Genomic DNA, 26,791 nt, shown 5'->3' with positions numbered 1-26,791 from the left:
ATTAATCGGGATCCGTAAACTGCCTATTACTTTATATAGGGCCCGGGTAGGACTGGGAAGACTTTTCTTTACCGTTATCTCTCTTCGTTTTATAGGTTCCAAAGGTAAGTTGTACTCTACGTTACTTCTTCTAGAATTGCAGCCCTACTTCTCGACGACGGCCGAACTTCACACTCTCGGTTCAAAATACCTATCGAGGATATTACAGAGTCATTATCCTATAGTATCCATCAAAATATATAACTAGCAGTTCTACTACAGAGAACTAAGCTTATTATCTGGGACGAGGTTCCAATACAATATCGGTTTTACTTTGAGGTAGTAGACCATACTTTATAGGATATTTATAGCTATAACAGTCTGTTTAACGGTATCTCTATAATCCTTGGAAGTAACTTTGCTTAAATCCTTCCTATTATCTATAAAGGAAGCCGTATTCAGATTATACAGGCTTGCCTTCAGTAGTTTCAGATCTGGCTGCAGTTACAGGTCTAGAAGCTTATAGAGAATATACGAGTTCAAGGAGTAGACTGAGAAAACAGGGCTTTTATATAGTAGCTTTAAGAACTCTTTTATAACCTTGAATTCTACGAGTATATAGATCTGTTACTAGCCTTCACTTACTATTTCTCTTAAAAGGAGTTAATTTAATAGGTCTATCCCTAGGGGCTACTAGCTCTTATAGCTACTGAGTATACTCTTTTTACGGACCGGGCTATTCTATATCCTCGGTTAGTTATAGTTGTAGGTATTAACTCTGTAGTCCTATCTACTTTTCTAGAGGAGAGTAGGCGGTATTTCTCTTTTAATATAGTTAACAACCTGCTAGAGGGTGGTACTAATACCCCCGTTTTATCTCCTAAGTTTCTCTTTTCTCTAGATTTTACTTCTATTCCCCCTCTTATATTAGAATTAAAGGTTAGTATCCTTATTATTTTACTTCGAAATCTTTACCCTCAAGAGAGATTGTATAACAGAACTCGTTTAGTTATTATACGGTTAGGCCGGTCTATTCTTAAGGGCCGAATTCTCTTAGGAGAATTTACAGGCTAGTTATAGATGATACCTCGTATTAAACTTTCTTTAAATTATTATAACTTTCCTTATATTATTTCACGGGTTCAGTTTCTTATCTAGCTCTATTTTATAATATCTATTAATAAAGTACAGAGTTAGTCTTTTTCTTATATTGGAGTTGATCTTTAAGAGCTTGTATTTTCTTATAGACAGCTTTATATAGTAATATCTCGAGTTACAGCTATTCGTAATATCTCTCTTTATTTTTAGGGTCTGTAAAAGGAGTAGTATAAATTAAGAAATATCATATATCCGGAAGTTCTAATAGAGTAGTTCTTATATTCTTATAGCCTTATATTTTATAGGAGATAGATCTTATAGGATGAGATATATTATTTATAGTTCTCTAAATTAGAATCGTAATTATAAAAGGAAGTAAAGTTTAAAGGTATCTAAAATAACATAGTAAATAAAACTATTTTATAGGCCCTATTAGAAATAGTTTTATAGCTTCTTATTTAGAAGCTCCTATATTATTATCTCAATCTCATCCTCTACCTCCCGAAGACAATCGTATAAATATTTAGTAATAGTATACGACTCTATAATACAGCTCTATAATCTACCTTAACGAGCTTCTATAGCTCCTATAGTAGCAGAAGAGGTAGTAGTAATAGAGGTCTTCTATAACAATTATCTGTTAGTAGGTACTGTTTATAGCTTAAAGTAGAAAATAGAGAACTAATAGGAGGATATTTATAAAATATTATAATATAAATCTTCGTTTTTTTATAAGAGAGCTATCTAATAAATCCCTAGAGTTATCAGCTAGTTTATACTTCTAAACCTACTTACTATTACTTATAGAACTTATAGCCTTGCTCTTACTAGTATTCTTAGGAGTTTATAGGTCGAGTAAAGTCTCCTTTCCTTTACCCTTTAGATTAAACGTAGGGTCTATAGTTTTGTCCTTTTTTTTACTGGACTTAGTAGTAGTATCCTCCTTAGTCTAATAGAAACTGCAATATTTCCCCTTAGAATTATAATAATAGTTTATATAGGCCCTGTTACTATATTAATCGGAGACGATATAATTAAAGAACAGGCTTATATTCGACTAACAGTTTATATATTTTAAGGTAGTAGGATCTTTACCTATAACTTATATAAGGGCGGCCTCCTGGTTTATCGGCCTATCCTAATTTAGGACCTATAGGTTGCTATTATAATCGTTATTTATTATAATATTATAGATAATCTATATATATATTAGAGTCTTATATGCCTATAAGTAGGAGAGTTATTACTTATAGGTAACTATATTATAGCTGTAATACACTTCGTATTTTTAGAGAATACTAATACTTTTTACTTAACTTCTTATACAGTATACCTATCAAGTAGGGGGTTGCTACTAAAGGATACTATCCTGGATAGGGACTGAATGGGCTCTCGACTTTAATAGGTGCTACAGAACCTTAAAAGTTCCTCCTCGATGTCCCTATTAAATTATTCCTCTTTAGACATGAGATCTCCGTAGGGACTGTTGGTATTATAGAGGATGTTTGTGACGGTCGTGCAAGTGACCGATATCTGGGTATTGACCTCCGGGGGAGAAAGCTCTTCAGTGTCACGGGCCTGCTCCGGGTTCTCGCAGGTCCTACTACTCTTCGTAATAACAGTAGGTTCGTCGACTTCAATCGAGGACAGCGGTCCCTCCCAGTCGAGGACCTCTTCGTCTGAGAGGTACAGCATAAATCTCGAGGGAATAGGAGCTGCGCAACTATCAGCAGCGCCCGGAAAAAAATACTGCATACATAGCTCGACTTACAGAATTGATTGACAGTGCCCGCAGGGCCGTAAAACGGGGGCGCGCGGTAGCTTTAGCGGGCTTGGCAGTCGGTAAGTTAGTGGTTGTGGAAAGGAAGTGGGGTGGGGCGGCAGGATCGGCTAAAAACAGCAACACCACAACCAGCCCGCGAAGCGGGCTGACAACCACTAGTATCCGCTGCACATCGACAGCTCGAAATACCGGGCCTATTTGTGGAAGAGGTGCTCGTCCCATTTGACGAGAGCGAGCATCCCTCAGAGTTTCACGTGCCGCAAGTGCGAAGGTGGGTGATATTGTTGTCAATTTCGTCTTCCTGTAGCGAGGGTCGGGGGGGCTTGATTCGACCTGTTGACCCCTGCGTCGAAGTTACGAGTCACGTTTGGGTTTTCGAGCCGCCATTTTCGTAAGTCGGGTGATGCTACCGCTGTGGTCCCAGCGAGGTCGCAATTGGTATCGACGCGGCGATGGACGATGAGAGAGGGGTCCGATGCAGGGGGCCTTTTGTGCATTTTTTGACTCGACACCTCACGTGCCTCATAACGTCACTTCACAATTAGCGTCGAGCTCGGGCCTCCCAAGAAGGCCTTGGCAAAAACAGCAGGTAAAGTGATTTTTCCTCCACGATCAATTTCGATCGGTCGATTCCAACTACAACAAATTCCTTCCCCGCGACGATGACGGCCGCGCGCGATCCTTCCGAGGTGACGATGGGTGCAGCCATGGCTTCTCTGGACCTCTCCGCTCTGCCCACCTCCCCCGAGTCCGAGTCCGAGCATGAGCATTGCATTGACATCGTTTCAGTGGATGGCTACACGTTCGACCAGATTGTCGAATACATTGTTGACGCACACCGCTGCGGTACCGAATCGATCATCAGCTTGCGCTGTCCGGCTGACTTTGCGTGGGACCTGAGCGCGCGTCTTAACGAAAAGCTGATTGAGCTTGACGAGTTAGAGATCCGCCGATTCGAATACGACTACCAGTCCGGCATCGCCTATATCGACATCATGGTTGAAACCAGCCTCCATTCCCAGTTCCTGGTTGGGGCTCATTGCTACATCGAAATCAGCTTTGCTCGATTCACTGCAACCATTCAAGATGCCACCATTCGCCGACGGATTACTCAGGATATCCGCAATTTCAGTACATCTCACATCGCGAAAAAGGATGAAATCCTCAAGCAAGGCGACTTCGCATTTGGTCCCGCCATGAATAAGCTTCCTTGCCTGGTTGGCGAGGTCTCGTAGAGCGAGCCTCGAAGCCACGTGGAGAGAAAGGTGGTTCAGTACATCGAGTGTGCTAAGGGCGAAATTCAAGCAGCCATGGTCCTCGACGCCCAATATCCAAATGCGACAAGGGCTAAAGTCGCTTTACTTGTGGTAGACGGCGCCACCACCACAGGTACTTGGGCCCAATATTTCGAAACCATTTACGATGATAAACTCGCCAAGCAACCCGACGGCCAACTTGGCCTCTACATCTCTGACTTTCTCGGTCCCGCTGGTTTGCCGAGAGCTTTTTGTCGCCCTTCCACTGCCGAGGCCGCTGCTGGAATCTCACGGTTTGTTCCCCGTTCTCTCCTCCCCCCCCCCCGCCCCCCCAAACCAAACAACCAACCAAAACAAACAAACTTAAAAAAAAAAAAAAAAAACACTAACAGCTTAACAGGGATCCTCAGGTTATCCTGACGTACGAACGACTTCGGAACATCTTCCTCAAGGCCCGGAGCATTCATCAAGGGACATACCAAAGTGGTGACTATGGTGAGGAGAACACATTCACCTTAGTCCAAGACTTCGAGCGGGAGCGTGCAGAGTTGGAGCGCCAGTGTGCAAAGTTGGAGCGTGAGCGTGCAGAGTTGGAGCGCCAGTGTGCAAAGTTGGAGCGTCAGCATGCAGACTCGGAGCATCAGCGTGCAGAGTTGGAGCGTCAGCGTGCAGAGTCGGAGCATCAGCGTGCAGAGTTGGAGCGTCAGCGTGCAGATGAGGCAACACGGCGAATTGCCGCGCTAGAGGAGCAGCTGCGTCTGATCCAGTGATACCTACGTCCGTATATGAGAGATAGACACATCTCTAATCAACTCGTATGAGATTGGGGCGTAGTATATGCAAATCTGATCAGCCAAAGTCCTGGTGATAGAATGATTGAAGCATTCCCGTAAGTGGTGACCTCAATAGTATCAACCCTAATGCTGAAGTAGGTACTTTATAAACACTGGTATGATCTATGAATAAAATAAGAGATGATGTGTTGATTGAGTTGACGTGTTCCAGTGGACAAATCTATAGGGTCTTTATAGACGTCCTGACGGGATGCGGGCCCAAGACACTGCAGGGCAGGTACAAGCGGTACCTCACGCCCAGCTGGTCTGAGCACCTGAGATAAGACGCTGGTTTGATCGGTTTTTGTCCCGGCAGAGGTGAATCCCCAGCGGAGGTGTATATACTGCCCCTTTGGTACGTACCAAAGTCACGAAACAGCCGGTGGCACCCTACAGTTAAAACGACAAGACCACACACCCTTTAGTGCGCTGGCGCTCTGCTTTTCTGGCAGCTCCAGGCACGTGCGTGCTCCACAGATGCCAACGACCCCACCATGAACGCCCAGTTGTCGTGTTGATGCCGTCAGATCTCGAGTCACACCAGCCCAGTTCCCAAGACATCTATTTCACCGACTCAACGTGCTTGACCGCATCGACACCTGATTGACTTTTCTTGCCGGACGAGGCTTGGTGAGGAACACCAGCTACAGGTGTCAGCAGCCTCAATTCGTGCCCGACGCCCCAAAGCAGAAGCTGACACCTTGACAGTCGGTCTTCCCGAGCAACCCCGATGCTTGTGGGGCTGGTAGACCCTCGACTGCTCCTTGAAATATACTTACTGGGGCAGGACCGGGCAATTCCGAGTTGACCTCTTCCTTACAACGTGAAAGCCAACCGCCGCCAAGCACATCACTTTCGAAGGCGAGATGGAGCAACAGGGCCAGCAGGACTGCGCTTCTGCCCGCGAAGACGCCATCCTTTTCGTCACTTCCTATTACCGTCGAGATTGGGATCTAGTTAGGATCCATTCCAGCCCGCGCGAGCACGCGCCCGTCCGCGACTCCATCCAGACGCCGTTTTCGCGTTCCTTCTCAATATCCTTAGGGGCCCTCTCTCGGCTACCGCCCGAGCTTCTGCTGGCCGTTCTCCGCGAGCTCGACGTCCTCTCCACATTCCGCTTCCGCCAAGTCAACAGCCTCGCCCGGTCTGTCGTTTCAGATTGGCAGCCTTACCGCGCCCTTGCAACCCACGCGCTCGAGGCTTTCCGAGCCATCCTGCGCACCGGGCTGGCGCCTCGCTTCGCCATCAACGACATCTACCGTCTGCTGCACACTTCGAACGAGTGCGTCGCCTGCAGCCATTTCAGCCCGCTCCTCTTCTTGCCCACGCTCCAGCGCTGCTGCTTTCGCTACCTCAGAGACGCGCCCAGATTTCGCGTCATGTCTCTGCACGCCTTGGCCAAGGCCTCGAAAAGCCCGGCATCGGAACTGCGCAAATCTCTAGCCGTTGTTCATACAGTTCCAGGCTACTACTCGGCGCACGATAGACTCCGGAATAAACGTATCCGTCTGGTGTCTGTCGCTAACATGCGCAGCAACCTCGCTAACGTCAATTTTTCTCTTCCTCGCGACAAACGACCCAGCGACATTGAGGAGGTGATTAGGTGTATGGTCGCCACGGCGTTCCCGCGCCTTGACCGCGAGCTGGACGGGGTCGAGGCGCGTGTCAGCTGCATAGGATGCCAGGTCGCTGTCGAGAACGACCCCGGCGATGGCCGTCTCCGTGACCAGTTGTACCTTAGGGACCGGTGCTACACGGTCGAAGGCTTTCTTGAGCACTTCGAGTCGTGCCCGGAGGCCCAGGCTCTTTGGTCTGCAAGTTGTGACGGAACAGCCACGGTCGAAGTACCCGCCCTCAAGGAATCAGGAGGATTTCTCAACGTCAAAGAGTAGTTTATCTTTCGATGCCTTATTTCTCTTTAGATGGGCTCGACAGATCGTTCGCATTTTTTCCCAGCAGGCTCCGCACAGAACGGTAGTATTACAGTAAGCCCCAACCACTACACACATCACTGTAATACAGGCGCATAACCAACTGAAGCTCCAGCAATAGCAAGTGCATGAATAGGTACAACGAAAATCTTTGTCCAACGTGAAAGCCCCAAGATCTCTGCGACGAGACATCTCCGAAAATCTTTTCTCCTCCGGTGAACAAATGGCTGACCGCACAACACCTTACTCTCGTAGACTCACTCCCATAATTCGGTCTTAAGAAGCTATTTGTGCTTCATCTAGATGTATAAAGATCCGAATCAGAGTTCGTAGCGTGGGGCAGCGAGGGCAGCAGCTGAGCGACAATCCGTAGGGACGCTTGGCAAGGCTGCGTGGAGCTTACGATCCCCTCCGGAAGTTCATCCAGAAAGGACATCTTCTGCAATACTTATGGTGCTGCGGGAGCGTGCGTAGCCAAGACGCCTAGATGCTAACCTTTGCGGCATCAGTGTGTCACTGCCAATCCAATGAGCATGGTATCCTGTTGCGCCGGGTCCGAGAGAAAGAGTAAGAGGAATAGAAGATAGGAGAGGCATTGGCGAGAGGAAGAGGGGAAGGAATATTGATGAGAGGGAGAGGGGGAACTAGTGAGGAGAGAAGAGAAGTAGACGGACGGAGGCTGAGAATAGAAGCAATGTCACACGGCAGCGCGACGGGACATAGTTCCATGTAAATCGGAGATAAGGATTGGGGGACTAATAAAAGGCAATGGCTTAGAGTAGCAGTATCAGGTCTTCCAATTCTGTAGCTTGGAGGAAGAGGTGCATATCCGGGCAGCCATGGCAGCCATCAGTACCTTGGCGAGACTCCCGGCAGGAAAGTGATCATGTGCCGGAAAAGACGGTTACGGTAGTGTAATTTCTGGCCCCCCCTCGAGTAAAAGGGGAATCACTGGCCGAAATACGTCCAAATTACTTGCTTCTCTTTTTCTTGTCCTTGCTCCTGGTCTTCTCCCCGTCCTTTCCCTTTCTACCTCCGTGAGACGACTTAGCCTTAGATTCAGACCCACCTGTAGCTTCCTTTTTTCCTTTACCCTTGGGTTTTTTCTTGTCCGCCTCTTCCTCTGATTCCGACTTGTCACTCTCATCGCTGCTTTGCTCCCCCGCAGATTCACGAGACGCCTCGGTCTTAGTATCGTCAGATTCGTTGTCCGAGTCTGATTCCGTTGAAGACGATTCCACCTCCTGCAACTCCTTGCGTTTCACCTTGGGCTCGAAAGCCAAGGCACGGATCTCGTCGCGGTGTGCCATCAGGTCCTCGTCAATGCCGTGCGTCTCCTGCAGGTACTCGCTGAACTGCATCGACGCGTCGGCGATGAGCTTGAAGTGGTGAACCCCCATGACGGGCGGACGCGGCGTCCGGCTCCGGCTCCGGCTTCTCTGCTTGCCGGTGGCCTTCTTGCTCGAATACCGACGCCGGTCCTCCTCGGCTTCCATCTTTGCCGTGAACTGGGCTAGGGCCACGGCCGTCTGAAAGGCATTGCGGATCTGCCGGCCGTTCCACTGCAGCGTGTCCCAGTTCCTTTCGACCCACTTGAGGATCTTCTTCTTGTCAAACTCGATGGGCGACTGGTCGACATCCTCGCGCGCCTTGTTGATGTCTTTGAGGCGGTCGAGGTTGTTCTTCCAGATCTTGATGGTCTGCTTTTTCGTAAGCTTGGGATAGTAGAGGGTCAGGTGCAGGCGGGAGCGGAAGGCATCGTCAATGGCGCCAACGCGGTTTGTGGTCAGGAAGAGGATGCCGGAGTAGTACTCGAGGATCCTCAGAAAGACTGGTCGCGTCCACATGTTAGAAATGGGCCTTTTCTAGATAAAGAGGGGAACTTCACACCTGATACCAGTCCGTTTCTCTTGACATCGCCCTTCTGTTTTTGGTTAGCCACACCGTACCGTGATCTCTCTGTAATTATGATAGTGTCCTCACGCTCCGCTTTGCAAGGAAGACATCAGCTTCGTCGAGCAGCAGCACACAGCCCCACTTGTGAGCGAGTTTGAAGTGCCCTTCCATGTTTTTCTCGACCGCCTCCGGGACGTAGCCAATATCACCTAGTTGCCGTCAGCATGTGGCCTTCTGATTGGGAAGAGAGGCTTCTTGCCGCAGGTTATTGGGTACAGCGGTCGCCGGGTGTACGAAGCCACGCATTCTACAATCGTTGTTAGCAACTCTAGAACAAGGAACTAGCCAATGTTCCAAGTCCCCTACCGGCCGTTGATGTCTTGCCGACCCCTGGCACCCCGTGAAGTAGGATGATGCATCCTCTGCCTGGTCGTATGTTAGTGGGTGGCTATTAATCTGGCGTTGGCAGGTACACGTACCCTTCCCCTGAACGAGGTCCATGACAAATTTGCCTGATGAGCCGATGCTAGCCTGTTTCATCTCCTGTGAGCCTTTGGTATGTGTCTCAACCATTGCTTGGACCATATCTCTGTGGCCGGTTGGCAAGACGAGTTTGTGCCACTCGTCACCTTGTGGAAGACTCTGGAGCTTCTCCAGATCAAGTTGGACTGCATTGGTGTCAGTTAATCTGCTTCATATTAAAGCGGATGTGCTGGCCTTGTACTCACCCCATTTTCGGTTCCGCAGGGCAAACCCCGGAACTGTGCCGGGAAGCAACCTGATAAGGTCCTTTTCCTCCATGTAGGCCTTGAACCTCTTGAGGCTCTCCTTATCATCTAGCTTGCCCGACTCGTGTTCTTCGAGCAGCGCCTTCATCTTGGGCTCAACCTTCTGCACCTGATCCGCATGGAAGCTAAAGTAGCAGTCGTTCATGCACGACGAGTTGTGGCACCACACATTATCGCACCCGCTGATGTGAAGCTGCAACACCTCGGGGGCGTAAGCCGGGGGCCAGTACCCAATGAGGGATGTAAGTTTGGGGACAACACTCTCGCCAGAGGCAAAAGCCCCCTCGTACTCCTGGAAGGCTAGCTTGATGTCGACAATGACAGCGCTGTTGATCTCTTCACGGCTATTTCCAACGGTGAGACTCTCGTATGAAAGGTGGGACACAGCGGTGACGTCGATAAACTTCCTCCCCCTGCTGAGATACCTGTCGAGCTCGCTCGTCTGCGGATTTGATTCGGTGCGGAGATATTGTGTTGGATACGCCTCGAGGCTTCTAATATCTACCAGTCCGTCGTAGGGTTTGAAGCTAAAGATTTCCCGGACAGTGCCGTACCTGACTCCGTCAAAATCGACATGGAAGCAGACCACACGCAGGGGCGTGAATCGATCCCGGGCCCTACCAGAGGGAGGAGTCACGGCGGCTCTGGTAAGGCCCCTCTGCTTGAAGAAACCGGAGACAAGAAGTTTTCCCCACACGTCGTCGTCGTCATCGTACTCGTCGCGTATCTTGACTCTCGGGGCCAGCGTCTTGCGGAGAGGCAAGCCGCCGGTCGTACCAAGCACACGGAAGATCTGGGGAAGGTACCGCGTCTTGGTTGTGTGGCGGTCGTCGGAATAGCCGTAAGTAGTACCGCCCTCCTGAAAGGGGCAGTAGATGGAATCACCGGCGTCGAAAAGCATCCACAGATCTTGGAACGCGATCTTCTCTTCCTGGCCGAGCCTCAACCGCTGGAGGAGTAGAAGTTGCCTGGCAAAGTATACATCGACGAATTCAAGCAAGATGCGAAAGTGAGCAAGGGCCTCCTTGGACTCGAACTGTTCTTCGGGCCCCTCAACTGATGAGGCCGGGAAAGGCAGCGGGTCATCGGTCTCCTTGGCTGTGTCGCCGTCCTTAAAGCCTGAGCCCGCAATGGACTCGTCTCGGTTTTGGGTAGCATTAGGAGATCCGGCGTCATCAGACCTATCGTAACGTCGCATCCATCTCTATCAGCCCTGCGCTAGCAAGTATTAGTGGTCCTGTTGAACTTACCCGTAACGGCCTTCCAGCTTGGTAAGCTGGGCTCGGACGGGCTCTAGGTTGCGGATGAGGGGGACAAATGGTGCCCCCATCCGTATGAGGTGGGAGTTCCCCACGGCGAAGTTGAGCCGGGATGAAAAGAAGGCGGCGATCGGCTCAGACAGGATGCCGAAGCCCAGGATATCGATTTCGTGGGGGAGCGGAGCATTCCCGTGGAGGTCCCTGGGCGTGATGCCATTGGCCCAAGCATACAGGACCCGGATGATGTATTTGGGATCAGTACTGCACTGGTAGGAGCCAGTCTTGTCCACGTTTTCCTTCCATTCGCCGTCCGGGTTGAATTCGCCTTCGGAGGAGAAGAACTTGGCCTCCATTATGAGCTCTGTGTGTTTTTCTGCTGAAACTACCTCTTCTGGTTTCGTATCGGCGGCGGCTGTACCCGCGCCTGTTTTTTGCTGCAGCAGCTGGTGTTTCGTCCTCTCGGCCACGGCCTCTTCCAGCTTTTTGATGCGGTCCTCCAGCATTTTAGTGTAATCGATGATGCCGCTGACCATTGTTGCGCCTTTGACCTTCTTCAGCTTCGGCATCTTTTTGTCCCCTTCACTTCCTCCTGTGGGCTTTCCGTGTTGCTCGGATCCATGCCCCTCCTCGTTCGTACGCGACTTCCGCTCCAACTTCTCCAGGTAGGCTTGATACAAGGAGGCTGTATCCAGTTTAGCAGCATAGTTGATGATTGTCTCCTTCCACTCTTCATAGAGGCTCGGAGCGATATTGCTGTAGAAGTCCGGATCATAACCATTGCTGGAGTCGGAATCTTCCGCTACCGCATAAGTGGCCTTCTTGCTCTTCTTGGGGCGAACTGGCTTTTCTCCCCCACCATCCCGAGGCTGGGGTCCATCATCTCGGCTAGGAAGAGTTTGCGCCTCGGGCTCCTTGGAGATTTGATTCACCTGCTCAGGGCTCGCGCCTGACGTGTTTACGGGCTGTGGTGTGGTTGATAGGCCCTCCGCACCCTGGCTGCCTTCTTCTGCAGTGGTATTATCTGTCGTCATTCCGAGTCTTTGGCTTCAAGTCGCTTGTCTGAGTAGGGATCTCGTGTGGATAATTGTCTGGGTCTGAGTTAACAGGGGAATTCGGATGAAAAAGTCTTGTTCCGAATGGCTTCAACAGGGCAGTCCCGGGAGAAAAAAAAAAGAGACGGAGGAGAAACACTGGGAGGTGCGGACACACACAAGCGGTTACCCCGTGCATGAAACTTCTGCGAATGGTGAGGCGGAACGCGGCAAGCGCCGCAACCGCCCGAGCTGATCCGCCAAGAGCTAGATTTATTCCCTCACAAAAGTAAGTGGCCAATGAGGTCTTAATCCCAGCCAATGTAGCTGCTAGAGGTGCTAGAGTTGGATGATAGCGGCGTCGGTTCGGGCCGCGAGCATCCAATTACAGCGCAAGGGCTCTGGCAAGAACCACTTCTGAATGCCGGCAACCCCATTGTTTCTACCCTGCTTTTGGATACTTCACCAAGCTGCCAATGAGGTCCTGACCCTTATCATCTAGGGTTGCATTGCAGCCCAGGCAACTGCCAAGATGCTCCAGTCCGATAATAATAACTTTCAGTTGGGCCGTCAGCGTCCAAATACCGCGCGAGGCTCTGACGAGAACCACTAGAGTCTCAGCTTCCAAACACCGGCGGCGCCCATTATTCCTACCCCGCTTTCGGATGGTTGATGATGATGATGAATCTTTCATCCGCAGCCGACGGCGAGGCTCCCAGCCCCTCCCTCTGATCAACTTGATTACATACTCGCAGATCAGAGTGGATTGAGCACGCTCGGAAGCCAGAGGCCGCAGTTTACCGAGTTAGTTGTTTGGCTTTACATCGGCAATGAGTTCCATGTTAGGTAACTCGACATTCGTCGCCACGCGACCCACGCGCGTTTTGAGCAATAGTGCCGCCGAGTTCGTCGAAACGAGGGCCGGAGCGGAGATATGCCGTCGAGCAACAGGCGACCTTGTCGGGGGAAGCAAGCATGAGGAAAGCCTCGAGTCGGCCCTGGCGGGGGTCAAATTTGTCCCACAACTCGATCGTTTCATGCCTGAGAATGAGGCGCCAGAGTAATTAACGCCCCGGCCGCTTGAGTGCCCCATACCACAATCTTGCTGATACTAGGACAGGGAAACTTCGTACTACCAAGAGTCCGAAGAAATGTTAGAGAAGTTTAAGGAGACGCTCAAGAACTTCACCCAAATACTCCAGTCGCGCAGCGTCTTTAAGAAACTGGGCATCGAGGCTCCTGACCCCGCGAAATTCGACTTGAATTACGTGCTCAAAATAGCAGCGCTCATTCAAGAGCATAAGGATGGATCGGAGGACACGCAGATCATCAAGAAGTTTGTCCGGAAGTGTTTCCGGGGCGCCACTCAGAATAAGGCAGCAATTACGGCGCTCCTGAGCATGATTCCTACCGACATATACGGCTCCGTTATCTCAGGCGGTTTCTCTCTGATTCTCGCAGTCAGTCGCCCCGACCTCTTTCTCTGCTGTGATCCCTTGTTAGCTGCCTTGTTTCTAACCAGTGACCGGCAGGCAGTCGAGAACCACGAAATTAACAGGGCAGAGATACAGTCTGCTCTTGCCGACATTCCCCGAAAGCTCGAGACCATACAAAGGTCATTCGAGATTCGCATCCGATGGCCATCGCTGCATCGCTGCGCCAACCGAATCCTCTTGGTCATCTTTGTCGTGCTCGAGCGCATTATTGATAAACTGTCTCTGTCGACTTTCCGTAGGTTATTCTTCATTCCTATGATGCAGGCGTATTTACACGATTGTTACAGAGAAAGGGGTATACAAAATCAAGGGCCGCGGTAGCGACATCAAAGAAGCGATCGACGACCTGGGAGAACGGATCAAGGATTTTCAGGAGGAGGCCAATACGTGCTCCCTCATCATGCTCGGCAGAGTCCATGACCGTGCGCAAAACGCGCAGATCATGCTCGCCAAGACGGATACTCGCGTGCAAATCGTCGAGTCTAAGCTGGATCAAGTCCAAGAGGCGTTAGCCAGCAAGTTGGACGAGGTAATAATGGCGAACCAGACCGAGGCATTAGCAGCTCAACAAGATACGCGGCAAATTGTAGCGAATCTGTTCAACATGCTTTACGCAACCCTTGCATCCTCCGGGCTTTTCAACGCCGCCGATGGAACGTGTAAGTCTCCCCCTTATACGAACCTTACTTCCCACCTTTGGCCGCCTGCCATGCAAAAGAGATGATCCTAACCGCCAAACAGTGAACCGAAGGGAGATAGAGCCCGCGAGTGCTTCGGCCCCAAAGCGCACGGGAAGTGGCGTTCTCTTCTCTCTCGACAAGAGCAAGGAGCTCGTAGACACGTGGCTCTCGGGCCTGGGCGACTTTGACCCGATGCCCGAAGCGCATATCAACGAGTGCCTGTCGAGTTTCCCACGCATGTCCCCCGAAGAGATGGATCGGGCGCAGTGGATCATGGCGTCCGACAAGGTCGATCTGTGGCTCGCCCCAACGGACTCGCGCATTCTTGACCTACACTCGGAGACCGCTCCCGAGGAGCAGGCCAATGCCCTGAGCTTCACCGCCGCGACGCTGGCCTTTTCGCTCGCGCGGGCGACCGACTTTCCCGTTCTCTCCTACTTCTGCCGGTCAAGGGCAAAGGGGAACCGCAGCCCCGCAAATAGTAGTGTCGGGGCTCTCTGGAACAGTCTCAACGGCCAGCTGCTCAAGTTTATGATCGCCAGGCGGCAGACAGCGGACTTATCGTTCCTCGGCCGTGGCAAATTGTTCACCAAGTCGCAAACCAAACCAAAGTATGCTGCCAAACTGTTCACGGAGCTATTAGCCGCCCTACGGGACAAAGATGTGTTGTTTATTATCATCGACTCATTTTCGCACTTTGCCAGGACCAGCACAGATGTCGCCAAGGGAAACGAATTGCTCAGTGAGCTGGCAGCGCTGACCACGAAGATACCACAGCTCGTTATCAAGCTTCTGGTCACGGATGCACTGCCCAGCTGCCAGATCCGGAAGCTATCTGAATTGACGCTCCGTATCCCGGATGACGTTGATGGCTGGCAGAGTGGGATTAGCTCGCGGCTTTTGGAGGAGCGGAAAACAGCAATGATTGAGCAGTTTGTAAAACGCCGGGAGCAGAGCTCCAACGGCGAGTCGGAGCAAGAATCCTCAAGTGATTAAGAGAGTGAATAGTGGGCATCCAATAAATTAGTTTTGTCGTTCATTTCACACTTCATCTGCATCCACTGCACCAACCCGGGCTCGGGCGTCCGGGGTACCCTTGACTGGTCTTGTTTCAAGGGCCCTGTTTCTAGGCCATACACACGGCCTTCAGAACTAGACAGACGGTGCTTTGCGAGGCATGGAAGTGATACAGAGCCTTCTTACATTGCTCCCGTCTGGTTGATATTTAACGGCGCCAGCTCTTCCTTGAGTGCAAACGAACAAATCCCTCCAGCCGAGCACCTCCCTTGCAAGTTATCTCTCACAGAAAAGCTCGCCTTCCCATCATACCAAACGCCCCGCTCTCGAAGCAGCAACCGAAACCCGAGCGTGAGACTCTGTCCCGGATTCCAATATTTCGTGTCTTGATGCCTGCCACTTGGGAAGAATGCAAAAGACCAACTCCCGTAGGGTACCTCGGTACAGTTGAATGGCTTTTGGTATGGCGGTGCGCAATAGGGGAATTTAGCGATGCATTGTGTTAACTCAGACGCGGTCGAGTTCAAGCCGGGGTAGATGTTTGTGTCCCGGATCTCGACGACAATGATGTTGAATGGATCGTAGCAAGCTTCCTCGCTCCTGTAGGGTAAACCTGAAATGACAAGTCTGGTGATTTTCCATGGGTGAAGCGGATCTTGGGCAATTATGATTGCAGTGGCCCTGAGCGCCAATATGGGGGGGTTTCTTTTTATGAATCATGAATATCCCTGTATATCGGTAGGGCGAGCGTGAGGATGAGAGTGGAAAAGTATTCCGCGGATTCGGGAGCCCCTCTTATTGAAACTAATGGATTTAGAGCGGCTGCGACAGTGGTTGAGGCCGTCTCCGAACCGTAAGACGGGTTGACTATGGCCATTCGAGGAAACCTTGCTCTCCGTTGCACAGCCCTGTTCGGAGGCGAAGGGTAAAGTTGAAATAAGTTGCGCCATCTCCAATCTAATGAAATCAATGACCCACAAATAGCTAAACTCGAGCAGGAATATTTGACAGATAAGCTTTAGATTATTAACGTGGCCAAGAACCACCCATGAACTTTGCTGCAGGAAGTGTCACGCGCACAGGAGCTCAACAGATGGCGTGGGAAGTGCGTAGAAAGGTTGAAGTCTCTGAAGATCTATCTACTGCAGTAGGATACTGAAGAACTGGCTTAAATACACAAAGGAAATGGTCTGGGCGAGCTCACGTGAGGAGCTACTGAGCTCGGCGGTCAGAGCCGAGCTCCACAAGTGCAGTTTCCAGCGCGACAGGAAGATATATGGAGCAAGTACGATGGTTCAACCCACAGCTCAATAAAGAGGCAGTAATCACCAATCCTGCCCGACTGCGACAAACCATATCGACAATAGAATCGTAACTTGAATTGGATGACCGTTCTGGTTTACAACTTGAATTCGGGGTATCCTAGTTTATCGAGCAGTAAGTCAACGTACCCACTTTCGGAACACCCCACATTCAGAACAGTCTTACGGATCCACACCAAAAACAACACCCTATCTATTACCTCCTTTTTACCCGGACTAATATATAGGAAACAACTAAACTACTATTATTACTACTACTGTCAGATCCATTCTCTTCATCCAGACTACCTTTAATATACCTAGCCTCGATTTAGGCTTAATAGACTTGGTTAATGTCACGCGTACAGGAGCTCAGCAGAGGTCGTGGGAAGTGCGTAGAAAGGTTGAAGTCTCTGAAGATCTATCTACTGCAGTAGGAGACTAAAGAACTGGCTTAAATACACAAAGGAAATGGTCTGGGCGAGCTCACGTGATGAGCTGCTGAGCTCGGCGGTGAGAGCCGAGCTCCACAAGTGCGGTTTCCAGCGTGACAGTTAAATATAACAAACTTAGTATTCATATTAATTTCAACTCTGTTCCTTTTAATAGGCTAGATATTCTCCATCTAGGCTTTCAGAGCCTTATTTTCGTACCGTAGTTTAGTTAATTCGAAGTTCTTGTTAGAAAAGGTTTTTCTAACTTTATAAGTTAGATGCCAGCGAATTTTAGAGAGTAGATCCTAAGTAGTCAATGTGGTGAGATGACTCTACAACTCAGACCTCTTTTTAGGAGTTGAAATAACAACTCTATTGATTTAATAGTCTAGTTAATCTATTGCTCTGAGTTCTAGCAATGTAGGTAGATCTACTTTTTGGAACCTAGTAGTTTTGTTCGAATTATCTAACAACAATAGGTTTATTAATAGTTTGGTCACTAATATAGGTTACAACCTAGCTACTTTCCAAACCGCTTTAATATTCTAGGCTATTAATGCCTCCTTCTAAACGGCTATCAAACAGATCAACGGATTTCTTTTACCTACAACTATAGAATCTATCTAAGAAACTAAGTTGTTAAGCTTCTTCTAGTAGGCCTACTTTAGAGGACTGAAGATAGCTAAGTCGAGTAGTTGGAGAACATAGGAGATATAAACAAATAAGAAAGTAGGTAGATATTGTTGTTGAAGCACTCTTATATAAATTCATTTGTTATATAAGAGCTGTGATTGTCTAAGATAAGTAGCTGTTTTGAAGAAGGGTTTCGAGGTCAGGTCCTTAGGATAAAGATCTGTTATAGCTATTCCAAAGCTACAGCATCAGTAACCTAGCCTTTTTCGGTAGTAGTAAAGAGCTAGTTATCGAATTTAGCCTTGTTAATAGGGAACCACTGTTGTTAAACACTTTTACTTTTGAAAATAATAGTCCTAAAGAGTAATACCTCTGTTGCTGAGATAGCCTCAATAAAGGAAGTCTAAATACACAAGTACCTACCTCAGTGTCAAGGCTGACGTCTCAGAGGTCACCAGTTATGGGGCTACGACGGAAACTCTGTGATATATAGAGTTTGAACGTTGAGGTTGAACATAGCTCAGTTACTTTTGATAGTTTATCTTCCTAAGCAACCTATTGCTTATAGAGTTAGTAGACTCTCAACTGTTTCTAGAAATATACTAGGGTAGAACCAGGTAATTCTAAGCTAGAACTTTTCCCAAAAGGCTGAATCAAATACTAGGACTATCCAATAGTCGAGGCATTTGTCTTAACCTCTTCCTTATAACGTAAAAGCTAACAGCTGCTAAGTACATCACTTCAAAGACGAGATAGAGTAATAGAGCTAGTAGAACTATAATTCTACCTACAAAGACACTATCCTTTTCATCACTTCCTATTATCGTTGAGATTAGGACCGAGTTGGGATCTATTCTAGCCTATACGAGTATACACCTATCTACAACTCTATCTAAAAGCTATTTTCATATTCTTTCTCAATATCCTTAGAAGCTCTCTCTCAGCTACTGTTTAAACTTCTACTAACTATTCTCTATAAGCTCGATATCCTCTCTACATTCTACTTCTATTAAGTTAATAGCCTTACTTAGTCTATCGATTTAAATTAGCAACCTTATTACACCCTAGCAACCTATATACTCGAGGTTTTCTGAACTATCTTATATACTAGGTTAACATCTCACTTTGCTATCAACGATATCTACTATCTACTATATACTTCGAATAAGTATATTGCTTATAGCTATTTTAGTCTACTTCTCTTCTCACCTACACTCTAGCACTACTGCTTTTACTACTTTAGAGACAGATCTAGATTTCGTATTATATCTCTATATACCTTAGCTAAGGCCTTAAAGAGCTTAATATCGGAACTATATAAATCTCTAGCTATTGTTCATATAGTTCTAAGCTACTACTCGGTATATAATAGACTCTAGAATAAATATATATATCTAGTATCTATTACTAAGATATATAGTAACCTCGCTAACATCAATTTTTCTCTTTCTTGTAATAAACGATCTAGCGATATTAAAGAGGTAATTAGGTATATAGTCACTATGGTGTTCCTATACCTTGACCGCGAGCTAGATAGGGTTGAGGCGTATATCAGCTATATAGGATACCAGGTTATAGTTCGAGAATGACTTCAGCAATAGCCGTCTCTATAACCAGTTACACCTTAGAGACCAGTACTATATAGTCGAAAGCTTTCTTAAGCACTTTAAGTCGTGATCGGAGGCTCATGCTCTTTGGTCTTCAAGTTGTAACAGTCGAAATACCTGTCTTCACAGAATCAGGAGGATTTCTCAACGTCAAAGAGTGGTTTCTTCCAATGCCTTATTTCTCATTGGATAGGCTCGACAGATCGTTCGCATTTTCCACAGCAAAGCAAAGAAAAGATAGAGCAGGCCCGATCTAACAGTCTTTCAGCGCGTTAAGGAAACTAGGGGTCTCAGAATCTGATTTGACTTCTGGCTCGACGCTATCTATAATGACCCAGACTGGATTGCTGAAGGTTTCTGATAATCTAAAAGATGATGCCTAAAAACAGACAAGCGTTTGTATTCATTAACCAACGTTGCCAGCCGTCGTAAGACTAGGCGCTAACAGTCGTCGCACTTACTCTGTTACTTTCGCTCTATAACTGAGTCCACTGCACCGCCGGTACACGTGGCATCTTGAGGGGTCAGATGTCAGGAAAAGTTCCAGGTTATCAGGATGCAAGATATGCGAAGGTTGTAGAGTAGTTGGCGGCCTCGGTCGTACTTTCATCGAGAGCTCTCATTGGGACGATGTTACTACCCGGTGCCCCATCGCGGGTGAACCAAGGTTCTAGAGAAATGACAGCTATGTTTGCCTGTGGGCCAGCACGGCAGAGAGGACCATACAAGTCGCCAGACCTTTCGTACGAGTAACCTCAAATAGACTGCAGGAGAACGATGGCGGCAGCCTAACTTAGCCGGGAGGATATCTATGCCGTATCATAAGCGTGTTCCAGGCCTGGTCGTTATATACGATAACCTTCAGTTCGTGTATAACGGTTGGGAGCGATATAGAGGCTGTTGATGAGGTTATTGTTATGTTCAAGGTCGAACAACCCGGTGTTCCCTCCGGAATCTCGGGGTGAAAAGGGTGTTTCATTGCTATCATATACGTGAGTACGGGGAGGATCACAAGATTTGGATCTAGCTATAGATCAAGGCTGTTGAGCCTAAAGTTCTTACGAATAGCTCGGTGGCTGGAAAGCGACCCACGTGCTGAAAGCGTTATACTGGCTAAATAGAATCTATCGCATTAATTGTCTTCGAGGGAGGTTGGTCACCTATGAATGATACCTGGCAACAAGCTGCAACTGGTTCCACTCTGATAGATGGTTCCAATGATAGTTTTATTTGCCACCGCAAAATCAAAGCCTTGGAAGCCAAATTATAAAGACGTACTTGTTTAAAAAGTCGGAAGACAGGCTGATTCCTCGTATACTAGGGTTGACGATAAGTCCTATAAGTCTAAAAGAGGTTGACCTATGAAGTCTGGAAGCGAAGCATAATCCAACATACCAGATGGCTAAGAGTTACTAATGAAGCGTGCTCCTTTACACTAACAAACTAGAAATAAAGAGTGTTACGTGGCGGAGGCCAGCACTGCTCAGCAGTGTCTGGGCCCACATCCCGTCAGGGATGACGGCCCAGGGGTCATCGCTTACGTCTATAAAGACCCCTCAGATTTGTCCCCAGAGGACCTTCACTCAATCAACCATCATCATATCTTACTTTGTCATAGATCATGCCAGTGTTCATGAAGTGCCTACCTCAGCGTCAAGGCTGACGCCCTTGAGGTCACCAGTTACGGGACCACGACGGAAACCCCGTAACAAAGAGGGAGGGTTGTACCTCTACCATTGCCATCTCGGAAACCGAAGCATCATGAGTCTAGAGATCATCTTTGGAAGCTTGAAAATCTAAGACAATCCCGACGCTCGACGTCGAGAATCTAAAAATACAATGAAAAGCCGAGAAAATTCAAAAGTGGCCTTATAGTCCGATAAAACATATGTCCAAGAGCAGCTTAGAATGTTTGGAGGGCGGGCGCAACATTATATATAAGTATATACAACTTGGTGCCCTAGTAGTAGACTACTGCGTCCTCAAAGTAGCCTCTACATTCATCGAATCTGTAACTTCAAATTATTCTTATTTCCCGGCTTAGGACTACTCGCCTGGAGTCTACTTGCCCGGCGCACTGAGATCCCAAGGCTGATACTAGTAGTCAGCGTTCCTAGATGTTCGAGGAACTAGACTGCTCAGACCTGATCTGGGCTAGCCTAGCGTAGACAGGTAAGGGCCAAGACTGCCTTATCAGTCTACATACGTGCCAGTCTTCTGAACTAAGGGCCGGTGGTACTTGGAGAAGGATGCGAGTTAGGCCACCGCCCCTGAGGCCTGCTACGATTGCGCCGGGCCTGCCTATAGGCGATCTTGGGTGGTCTGACACAAGCAACACCTTCCTTTCTTCCCGATCATAAGTGCATATAGCTATGAAAACTAGTGGAGAGGTGGAATTGAAAAAACACCGATATCTCCGGTCGGACACGATGGCTTGCTAGCCAGGAAGACCGCAAAGCCAACAGGGACCTCTAACGCCAAGAAAATGTTCCCGTTGAAGCTATCTATTGGCCATGACAATTCTAACTATGCCCAGTTAGAGGTTGGAACGGTCGTCCCCTTCATCTTACTCAAGTTTGAGGCACATCTAGTGGCCCAAGAGCTTTGCGATGGTTTGCTCCAAGACTAGGACGGAGATAGGCCAACAATCCGATGAACCCTGGCTGACACCGTCAGAGCCTGACGAGCTGGAGTGGGAAAAGTGTACGCAGGTACTCCAAGGCTTTATCTTGGCCCAAAGCTATACTGTGCGAGATCTTCCTCAAGTACAAAGATCGGCTGGCGCCAGCTGTTCGATGCGGCTCGCAGCGGTATACTGTTCGACCGGCGTTATTGGCCCCTAGAAGAGCTCGCCGACTTGGGGTAGTAGTTCGATATGGATCTGAGAACCGAGGCTATGGCCCACGCCTCCTACCTTATGGTAGACGCCTGCAACGCACGCATCGCATCCCTGGGCGGTACCGTCCTCAAAGCACGCCACTGAGAAGATGTGCGTACACGAGCACGCACCCCTAGATGAGCAGCTATCGGATAGCCGTAGTAAACAACGATCATCTTAGATTCGTTTGTATATAATAGCACACAGCGCAGAGATAGGAGTCAATCCCCGGCAAGTGGAAGATAGTGATGCTTTTTCTAGTGAGGAACAACACGTGGAGATGCGCGGATAGGCCTCTTTGGCATTTTATGCGGTAATTATAATTCTGGATCGGTGGAGAGTGATATGGGTAAGATAGAGGGCCGATTTACATCGCTTTGTCAAGATACATATCTCCGGCATCTCTTATCCGCGGGGACTGTTGGCAAAGGTTCCGGTCAAAATGACTTTTGTACCAATCTTGTGTGAAAAGCTTGGTGGGAGCCGTCTGGGTAAACTTAGGATCGATACCCAACTGCAGAGAAGCGTTGAAGGGCTGAGCTGCTGAATCGTATAATAGAGATTTTGAAGTACCTGCACTAGCCCGGGCTCACGTTTCAAAGTCAGATGATTACAACGCACGAAATGGCGATACCGCTAGAGAACAGCGGTATAGGGTATATTTCGTGTTTGTGGACTGCGATAGTGGCCCGAGTGGAGAAACCCCGATACTGTACTTGTCGCGATCAGAAAGGGTTTAGCGCTGCCAAGAGTTAGAGCGCAGTTAGCTGCAGGGGATCTCTTTTGTATATATACCGCTTAAAGTCTCCCACATATTGGGATCAAAACAAGGTATACTTTTTCTTTCTTTTGTACTTCCAACGCTCTATTCCTAAGCGCCCTTTTCGCTCCTTACAGTCCGACAGTTATGAGCCCGGAGCTTCAATCGCGTACGCAGAAGAAAAACCTTACTGTAGGGAGCATCAGTTCTTCCCAAATCCTCCTTACACAAACGATCGCAATACCACAACCTTGATCGCCTACTATGGTTGGCATTATCTTGAAGAATCGCAACAACTGGGTGGAATGGCATGCCGCTCTCCGAACTAGAGCGCTCGGAGCGGGTGTATGGGAATATGTTGATCCCGACTCCCTAACCACGCTCTCGCTTACGAGGCCTACGATCCTATCAGTCAGTACGATTATCGAGGCAGACTATATTATAGAGCTCACTACCTACAATACCCAGTTCGAGGAATAGAATAAGTGCCCTAACAAGAGCGAAGATAATAAGTTAGCTATACCTATATGTAAAGATAAGACTAACGATATAATCAAAGAGCGCTTTAAGGAGTAAATTCAGTACTTTCCTTCAGTCGAGTCTAGCTAGCTGAGTAACCTGAAAAGATATAATGCAATTAGTAACTGGATAAGCGAAACCGTCGATCCTAAACTCTTTTCTATAATTGAGATCAAATTTATAGTAATAAACTATATAGAACCGAAAGAGTAGTTGTATATTCTCAAGGAACTTATTGTACCTACAGACTCAGCTGTGATCTCTTAGGTATATAACGAATATACCGCTATTATAGACCGTATATACTATACTCGTATTTCCTCTAAAGAATAGATCTAGGACTAGCTAAGAGCGTTCTATTATATTTAGTTCTATAAAGTCACCGAAATTGAAGGAGTACTTGCTATAGAGCACTTCCTCGATATAGTTAGAGTATAGATCGCATTAGACTAGGCTCAATAGCAATTAGTTAAGTACCTTCGTTAAGATACGAGCGGGGAACCTACGATAGAGCTCGAAAAACTAGGAACCTAGCTCTCTAACCTTATTCAGGCAAACGTTATATACGCCGAGCAAAAGCTTCCTAGTATATAGTCCACTCTTAGTACTACGGGATTAAAAAGAAGTGGCGTTAATGAGAGCGGTGAAGAGGATAAGCCGAGGTACTATACCTACCTATACCGAGCGAAAGGCTATAAGTAGGTGCTGATCGAATACTGTACTCTCTAATACGCTATTACGGGCTCTAAACCTGAGGGAGATATATACGATCAATCACTAGGATTCCTCTAGTCAGTAAGAAACTGCTTGGCCAAGCCCTAGTAGAACTCCCTTTGCGAATAAGCCGAATACAAGTAGGGATCAGGAAAGAAAGGCTCTACTACTCTATTAGGAACGATCGTCGCTACTATTCTTAATCCTTCTAAAATAGAAGAATAGTTAAGACCCTAAGGGATCTATACTACGACTATTGGACTTAGATATCCCTTCTCGGATAGCATACTCTTAGATAACTATAGTATAGTCTACCTAGTCAATCGTAAGGATCTTCTTAAGCCGGGATCGTTCGTTATAACGGATAACAGAAACGATATAATCGAATCTAGGACAATACAATATCCTATAAGCGGTTATAGAACTCGGATTATATAAGGTATACTCTAGAGAGCAGATAGACCAATTAATCTCAAACTTATAGACATCGCTATAGTAGAGGGTTTCTATATAAATATCGTCTCTAAGGCTCTTCTTTATAAGAAAGGGGTCTAGTATTATAGCGAAGATTGCTCCCTATACTAAGGAACAATCAGTAATAGTACCTTACTCGTTAAATTGAAGAAAGACTCTGAGGTTACTTTCCTAGAATACAAGCCTATTAACACTTACCCTTATAGTATCCCTATAAGCTCAACAGGTATTGTAATTATAATAACGTTAGCGAGAGTAAGGATAAAGATCCTAAAGAGATTAGCGAGATCTTATAAGGATCGGGAAGATACTAAAGGGCTCTAGTACACTAGATCTAGATATCTAGGGCCAGAAGCGCTTAAAAGACTTACCCTAAATACCAGAGGTATATAGATAACTGGAACTATACAGGTAGAATATAAGAGCTGTATTCTTGTATATACGGAGAGAGTGATATCCAGACGTATATCTGAAAATCGATCGCTATACCCGTTTTAGCGTATTTATTGGGATCTCGTTGACTTTCTTACAGCGTTCGATGGTTCAGAATAGCTCCTTATAATCAAGGACGAGTATAGCAGGAAGTTCTTCGTATATACGATTAAACAGAAGAACCTGACTACGATCTTCTGTCAAAAGGGTCAGGCGCTAGTCTAAGGATCAGGATCACAGGATCTAGTGCAGGAGTTAAACCCATGTATTCTAGTCAGCTAAAGTAGGCCGGCAGCCAACTGCGCCACTGTGCGGACGTTATCCTGTACGTGTATCTCGTCCATAAAAGGAGCAAACTCTCCAGCAAAGATAGACAAAGCGACAACAACAGAAGCAATCAACAGACAATCAAGACAAGACATACAAAAACCTAAACTGTTATTTCCCAAGATTCAGAGGTGCCGTGTTTCCGACATCTTCAACCTGATTATCTAGTTCGAAGCCTAGGTAATGAGGTAGTATAGGATTACAATTTACAGGATCCGCTAGGACAACGATATAGCAACGATTAATCCGCTGCTGTACTAACTATTAAAGTATTAGTAATAAGCGGCTGATCAAAGTATTGTTCTTAAGCCGGTACCTACGAATATATACGAGCCGAACGGAGGAGCTGAGTATACTAAGAAAGAAATCTAGCTATAGGTGATCAAAATGGCGTATAGCGTAAATCTGCCTATAGAACTATAGCCTAAGATCGTACTAGCGGCTGTATTCCTCTATTCGATTAGCCCGAGTAAGGTCTACTAGTAGCGATCTCTGAACGAGGTTCTAAGCTCGTAGTTCTAGAACTATTTTCGTTGGTTTAAGCCGAATATCAGATATAAACTTACGGAGGATCTACGCCTAACCTAGAGCGGGATTTATATATATAGATACCGAGTGTACCTACTGTAAAAGGATTGTAAGCAAGGTATAAGAAGACGGTACTATAAGGTATATCCGAGAGCATATATTAGATACCTAATTGGATATCGTGCTTCCAATATATATAGGATCTAGGTACCGGTACTGAAATAGGTTATTATAACGCGTAATATGACCTTCGACGAGAAGATGTTTTATAATCCCGTGAAAGAGAAGCTGGAAAAGGAACCTATATCGATTACAAAGAGGGTTTCCGATCTCCTAAGTGAAGAAGATAAAGAGATCTGGGACGCTAGATCGATCTTATCGGCGCTAATAGCGTATAATTTCAGCGATTTACCGGAGTTACGATTAGAATCTGACCTTCTAGAAGAGAGTTCTGGAAGTACGGAAGCTTATAAGTCGGGTTAGGACTCGGGGGTAGAAGCGATTAAAGGAGCTGAGATATATAATACAAACGCTTAGCTATTAACCTCTAATTCCAGATCGCTGATAGGACTCCTGACCCCTGAAATGACTTCCGAACCGCCTATAGCGAATAGGATTGGTACCGAAGAGACTCCCGAGTCGAGCGCAATAAGAGCGTTCGATACAGAAGGGAGCAGGGGATCCCCTTAAGAAGAGGAGGGGTATATAAGTGTAGTAGAGAGTATACGCTTAACGATCGAAGTCCTACTACTACTAGAGCGTAAGATAGAGGAGCCGGACGATTAGGAATAGGCTGTTGTGCTTGCAGAAAGAATTGTACCTTTAAAACGAAAAGGAGCTGGGAGTAAGCCGAGGATCGATTATAGGCCTGCTACGAGATTCAGTAGGAGGTTCAGAAGATCGCCCCTAGACTCAGATAACCCTGGAGGAGTAAAAGGAGGCAGTAGTTTAATAGCATTCGCGATCCCGATATATTACGAAAATAAGATCTATATACTAGAAAGATAGATTTCCTTTATAAGCACTTCAGTAATTAAGAAGAGGCGCTCTACGAGGGAACTAGAGGACACAGAACACTATATACGATCATTATAGCCGTAGTACAATAACGCCGTTCTGATCGTATAGGCGTAGCTC

The 26,791-nt window shown here is 47.3% G+C and overlaps 5 protein-coding genes across 5 annotated transcripts; 4 read left to right on the top strand and 1 right to left on the bottom strand.

The window, feature by feature from the left end:
• Positions 1-3,522: 3,522 nt before the first annotated feature.
• MFIFM68171_02277 (uncharacterized protein) lies at positions 3,523-4,095 on the top strand (the record flags this gene model as incomplete). The annotated part of the gene is made up of 1 exon (XM_071057699.1): positions 3,523-4,095. The coding sequence occupies one exon, from the start codon at positions 3,523-3,525 to the stop codon at positions 4,093-4,095; it is 573 nt and encodes a 190-aa protein (XP_070913800.1).
• Positions 4,096-4,170: 75 nt separating this feature from the next.
• Positions 4,171-4,886, top strand: MFIFM68171_02276 (uncharacterized protein; the record flags this gene model as incomplete). Its single annotated transcript, XM_071057698.1, has 2 exons — positions 4,171-4,409; positions 4,517-4,886. 2 exons carry the CDS (start codon positions 4,171-4,173, stop codon positions 4,884-4,886), a joined length of 609 nt encoding a protein of 202 aa, XP_070913799.1.
• Positions 4,887-5,815: 929 nt separating this feature from the next.
• MFIFM68171_02275 (uncharacterized protein) lies at positions 5,816-6,841 on the top strand (the record flags this gene model as incomplete). The annotated part of the gene is made up of 1 exon (XM_071057697.1): positions 5,816-6,841. One exon carries the CDS (start codon positions 5,816-5,818, stop codon positions 6,839-6,841), a length of 1,026 nt encoding a protein of 341 aa, XP_070913798.1.
• A 1,010-nt stretch (positions 6,842-7,851) lies between these two features.
• MFIFM68171_02274 (uncharacterized protein) lies at positions 7,852-11,854 on the bottom strand (the record flags this gene model as incomplete). Its single annotated transcript, XM_071057696.1, has 8 exons — positions 7,852-8,711; positions 8,771-8,804; positions 8,864-8,985; positions 9,036-9,083; positions 9,143-9,202; positions 9,256-9,444; positions 9,505-10,745; positions 10,815-11,854. 8 exons carry the CDS (start codon positions 11,852-11,854, stop codon positions 7,852-7,854), a joined length of 3,594 nt encoding a protein of 1,197 aa, XP_070913797.1.
• Positions 11,855-12,684: 830 nt separating this feature from the next.
• MFIFM68171_02273 (uncharacterized protein) lies at positions 12,685-15,026 on the top strand (the record flags this gene model as incomplete). Its single annotated transcript, XM_071057695.1, has 5 exons — positions 12,685-12,914; positions 12,975-13,314; positions 13,387-13,585; positions 13,638-14,009; positions 14,092-15,026. The coding sequence occupies 5 exons, from the start codon at positions 12,685-12,687 to the stop codon at positions 15,024-15,026; spliced, it is 2,076 nt and encodes a 691-aa protein (XP_070913796.1).
• Positions 15,027-26,791: the final 11,765 nt, after the last annotated feature.

The sequence above is a fragment of the Madurella fahalii genome (genome assembly GCF_045866475.1).
Source record: "Madurella fahalii IFM 68171 DNA, scaffold_1, whole genome shotgun sequence".
NCBI classification, from domain to species: domain Eukaryota; kingdom Fungi; phylum Ascomycota; class Sordariomycetes; order Sordariales; genus Madurella; species Madurella fahalii.
The sequence above is the reverse complement of the archived record's forward strand: the minus strand, read 5'-3'. Positions and strand labels throughout refer to the sequence as shown.